Genomic DNA, 5,366 nt, shown 5'->3' with positions numbered 1-5,366 from the left:
TATGATGAATTTTGTCAAATGCTTTTTTTCTGCATTATTCAAGATCATCATGCAGTTTTTGCTTATTCAGTTTATATGATATTTTATGATAATATATCTTCAGATGGTAAACAAACCTTGAAATACTAGGATGAATTCCAGTTTCAACATCACATATAATTCTTTTTATGTTTCTACTTTCAACTTGCTGGTATTTTGATGAGAATTTCTGCATCTATTTCATGTGATATACCGGTTTATAGTGTTCTTATAATGTCTTTGATTTTATCGGCCTCATAGGAAGAGTTAAGAAGTATTCCTTCCTCTTCCCTTTTAGGGGAATAGTTTACGAAAAACTGGAGTTAATTTTTTGCTAAACATTTTATAGAATTCACGAGTGAAGACAGCTGTGCCTGGACATTTCACAGAAGGTAACTTTTTAATTACTAATTAAGTCTCTTATCATAGGTCTATTCAGATTTTCTATTTCTTCTTGAATATATTTTAGTAGTTTGTGTTTCTTTAAGAATTTGTCCATTTCATCTTACTTATCTAATTTATTGAAACAATTGCTTAAACTATTCCTTTATAATCCTTTTTCCTAAGATTGGAAGTAATGTCCTTGTTTCATTTTTGATTATCATTTTGTATCTTTGAATCAAAAATGTTTTCCCACTTGACAGTATATAATTGGGTTTTTAAAATATTGTTTGATTATCTCTACATTTTGGTTGGGGTTATTTAATCCATTAACATTTAATATTATTATTACTATAGTCCAAATTACACCTGCCATTTTTCTTTTATGTCTCATGTCTTTTTATTCCTCTGTCATGCTTTTTCATTTAAGTAAATATTTCATAATGTACCTTTTTAATTAAAAAAATATTTTTTTAGTTATAGCTGGGTCCAATACCTTTATTTTGTTTATTTTATGTGGTGCTGAGGATCAAACCCAGTGCCTCGCACATGCTGGGCAAGCGCTCTATCACTGAGTCACAACCCCAGCTCCATAATGTACCCTTTTTACTTCTTTTTATTTTGGGCATGCTTTGGGATTGAATTTAGAGTCTCATGTATGCTAAGCACATCCTCTACCACTGAGCTACGCCCTCAGCAGTCCATTTTATTAATGACTGATTACATTCTTTTGGTTGTTTCCTTGGTGGTTGCTCTAGGACTTACAATATACATCTTGACTTATGAGAATTAGCTTCATATTTGTGTTAATTAAATCCCATTAGATCTAGAAATGTTATATCTATGTAGCTCTATTCCCCTTTATTGCTTTCTGTAGTATGATATTATATCTATAAAGATACATATTTTATCCATAAATGTACAAATTCAACAATATATTACTATAAAATTATATAATTATATCGTTAAAGAAGCTGAGAGAGGAAAAGAGGACAAGTATTTACTTTTTTATATTAATCTTACTTTTTTATCATTGCTGGTTCTTTTCATTTGCTCTGTAACTTTCAGTAGCTATCTGGAGTCAGTTTCATAGTCCAATACAGTTTTGTTCTCACCCACATCCTTTGGGATGTTATCAGCCAAGATATTACATTTTTTATAAGTCCAACAATATGATTTTAACAATATTATCTATTATAATTGATTTTTATACAAGTGAATGGAAAGGGGAATAAATATGCATTTATATTGTCATATAAATACATAATTAAAAAATTTTTTCCATCTGATTTTATTTCCAAATACATTTTCTTACTTTTCTGTGAGATGACAAATATCAGTATCAGGAAATCCAACTATACAAAAAATACTACGCATAGTCTGGGATAGATATATTTATTTTTGATAACATACATTAAGTGGCACTAATCACACAGTAACCATAAGGTAACTAACATGAAACCACAGAACTGTAACTCTGCCACAGCTGCATGGACTTGGGACTTTCTGGCTGAGGACATTTTCAAGAAACTGGGTGCCCACCCCAGACATAGGCCAATGAAATCTGCTGAGGAGAGAAACCTCCAAAGGGAATGAGTCACCAGAGTTCTTCACAGGGGACAGGTGATAGGCAAGACATGTGAGTTGTAAAGTAGTTACAGTCACAAAAGTTGCCAGTTCTTCTTTCTAGAAAGAAGCAAGACCTTTAAGAAATTCCTTGAATTAGTGCCTGGTGTGTCAGGTGGAGTGCAGAGAGGGCGGTTAGAGCAGCGGTTAGAAGGACCCTGGCAGGTCAGACGTTAGGTTGGATATCCTTAATAATCACGGTTGGCTTCTAAATACTGATTTGTAATCCGAGGTAAATTAGAGATAAATGGAAAAGGTCAGGAATCATGCATGAAGATGAATAAACAGCACTGGGAAATCAACCGCCTGAGGGCGTGCTTGCAGCGATGCAGCGAGACTTCACAAGACAAGGCACCCAGATTTTTTCTTCCCGCGTCGGACTTGCAGAGCAGCTCTGGTGGCCATCACAAAAACCTCCCTCACTCCGTCTTTGGTCTTTGCGGAACACTCCAGGTACCCGAAGGCGCGGATCCTGTTGGCCATGTCTCTGCCTTCTTCGGGTTTCACGGGCTCCTGCTTCATCTTGGCCAACTCCCTCCGCGTGTGCTCATCCTTGCGAAGATCCTTCTTATTCCCAATCAAGATAATGGGTACGCTGGGGCAGAAGTGCTTGACTTCTGGGGTCCATTTTTCTGAGATGTTTTCCAGACTCTCAGGGCTGTCGATGGCGAAACACATCAGGATAACGTCGGTGTCCGGGTAGGAGAGGGGCCTCAGGCGGTCGTAGTCTTCCTGCCCCGCCGTGTCCCACAGAGCCAACTCCACCTGCTTCCCGTCCACTTCGATGTCCGCCACATAGTTCTCAAACACCGTGGGCATATAGGCTTCTGGGAACTGGTCCTTGCTGAACACTATGAGCAAGCATGTCTTGCCACATGCTCCATCCCCAACGATCACCAGCTTCTTCCTGAGGGCAGCCATGGTCCTGGGGGGAACCCGGGGTGTTAAAGGACTCTCTTGCTTCTGTTGTTCTCCATTTCGGGGTCTGGGGGAGTTGGACGACCTTCCTGGGTCTTGGCCACTTATCCTCTTTGCATCCCCATCATCATGCGTCCAGTTCAAATTCTCAGGAATGCTTTTTTTTTTTTTTTTTTTTTTTTACAAACGTGCTGCAAAGTGCACGGCCTGTGTGACAGAAGTTGTACAAAGTACCTTGAACTTTCCTGATGAAACGTTCAGAGGACTCTGTGCAGCCGCCGAGATCGCCTGTCGGAGGAGAGTCGCCCAGCCAGAGACTGAAGGCGGGTAGCTCCGGAGGCAACAGCGTAATAACGGAGAGCGGCCGGCAGGGAGCGCGAGCGAGCAGGGCCGGTGGGCAGAGGAGGGCGGGAGGGCGGGGAGCGCTGCGCGCGTCCCGGGCGCCAGGGGGGGCTCGAGCCCCATAGGGATGTTTAGTAATTAGTTTTTAATACACCTTTATACCACAATTTAGCAAATCTCTGTTTGTATATAAGGTATGTTGACACCAAATTCACATCTTCATACATGAATTTTGTATAATGATGACCGAGCTTCCACTAAGAATTGCAATGCAAAAAAAAAAATTATGAATGTAATGCACTCCTCTATTGTGATGTATGTAAGAAATGAATGAATGAATAAATAAATAAATAAATAAATAAATAAATAAAATCAGATGAATCTTAGCTAACAATAAAAAAAGTAATTAGTTTTTAGCCCTTAGGTTTTTTTGTGTGTATTAGAATGATGGTGCCTTGCTTTCAGCTTGAGGTCTTAAGTATTTCTTGTAAAGTAGGTCTGCTAGCAATGTGTTTTCTAAGTTTTTGTAAGAGAATGGCTTGGTTTTGCTTTGTTGAGGATAAGATTCTTATTCTCCCTCCCCCATTTCTTTTGGCTTCTTTTTCAAATTTATGTTTTGATTGACAAAATAGTGTATATCTATGTTGTGCAACATGTATGCTCTGTGGAATTGGAAAATTAAACTAATTAGGACATGCATTACCTCATAGGCTTACATTTTTTTTAATGGTGAGAATGCTTAAAATCTGCTTTTAAAAGGAACTTGTAAGAATACAGTACATTCATGTTATCTGTAGTCATCATATTGTAAATAGTTCTCTTCAATTGATTCCTCCTAACTGAAGGTTTGTGTTCTTCAACATCTCCCCAAGTCCCCCTCCAGTGTCCCAAGCTCCTGAACCACCCTTCAACTCTTTAATTCTATGAGTTCAATTTCAGTAGATTGTTCAATTCCACGTATAAGTGAGATTATATATTTGACTTCCTGTGCCTGGTTTATTTCATTTGACTCTCCATTTTGATCTGTGTTGTAGTAGATGACAGCATTTCCTTCATTTTTAGGGTATTATGTATACTATGCATGCATACTAGATCATTTTTTATGAGAATTCTGCTATAATCTTGTATGGGTCCTTTTCCAGGTATGGTTTCAACATTTCCTCCTTGTTCTTGGATTTCAGCATTTTATTAAAAACGTGTCTGTTGTGGTTGTTCTCTTTGTATTTACTCTCCTTGAAGCATCTGAGCTTCTTGAATGTGTAGGTTAATGTTTTTTCTTTGGAGAGTTTTCAGCCATCACTACTTTCCATATTTTTCTGTCTTCTCCTCTGCCATTACCATTGCATGTATGTCAATGTGTTTAATGCATTCCATATATCTCTGAGGCTTTGTTCACTTTCTTAAATTCTTTCTTTTTTCTGTTCTTTGGCTTACATAATCTTTATTGATCTACCTTCAAATTTGCTTATTCTTTCTTCTCCTTGCCCATATCTATTGTTGAGCCCTCTAGTTAAATTTTCATTTCTGTTATTATTCTTTTCAGCTCTAGCATTTTCATTTTGTTCACTGTTGAGACTCCTATCTATTTATTGATAGTCTCTGTTTGATGAGGCATTACCAACATACTCTCTTCAGTCATGCTTTCCTTTAGTTATTCTAACATATTTACAATGGGTTCTTTGAAGTCTCTCTCTGTTAGATCTCACATCTGGACACTCTCACAGGCAGGCTGTATTTTTTTTTCTTTTTAAATGTGTATGAACCAGAGATTTGGTTTCTTTACATGTCTCATAATATTTATCCTGGAAACTAGATATTTGGGTAATATGTTGTAGCAACTCTGCTTCTTACTGGTTCCTCCTCAATCTGGTGTGTATTACAGACATTGCTCATTTATTTATTTAGTGACTGGCTGGATTATTTGAGGTCAGTCTAGCAGGTATTCCTCACAGTATGAAGCCTGGGATATTGCTCATCAGGGGTGCCAACCTGGGTATGCCCACATCACTGTGAGATGACAGTGCTTTGGGCAGGCTTTCTTTGTCTGCTCCGACCATATCCAGATGTTAAGCTCTCCTAAT

The 5,366-nt window shown here is 38.0% G+C and overlaps 1 protein-coding gene across 4 annotated transcripts; it reads right to left on the bottom strand.

Moving 5' to 3' along the window:
• Window positions 1-2,364: 2,364 nt before the first annotated feature.
• On the bottom strand, window positions 2,365-2,946 carry LOC114090647 (transforming protein RhoA-like). 4 transcript variants are annotated; one of them, XM_027932863.2, is made up of 2 exons: window positions 2,791-2,946; window positions 2,365-2,538 (listed from the first exon to the last, which is right to left on the bottom strand). In XM_027932863.2, the coding sequence occupies exons 1-2, from the start codon at window positions 2,944-2,946 to the stop codon at window positions 2,365-2,367; spliced, it is 330 nt and encodes a 109-aa protein (XP_027788664.2). The 4 variants fall into 4 exon arrangements, with proteins under 4 accessions (XP_027788664.2, XP_027788663.2, XP_027788661.2 ...); XM_027932862.2 differs by having other exon boundaries at window positions 2,365-2,757; window positions 2,818-2,946; XM_027932864.2 differs by lacking the exon at window positions 2,365-2,538 and adding an exon at window positions 2,604-2,676 and having other exon boundaries at window positions 2,786-2,946.
• Window positions 2,947-5,366: the final 2,420 nt, after the last annotated feature.

The sequence above is a fragment of the Marmota flaviventris genome, chromosome 15, assembly GCF_047511675.1.
Source record: "Marmota flaviventris isolate mMarFla1 chromosome 15, mMarFla1.hap1, whole genome shotgun sequence".
Taxonomy (NCBI): domain Eukaryota; kingdom Metazoa; phylum Chordata; class Mammalia; order Rodentia; family Sciuridae; genus Marmota; species Marmota flaviventris.
The sequence above is the reverse complement of the archived record's forward strand: the minus strand, read 5'-3'. Positions and strand labels throughout refer to the sequence as shown.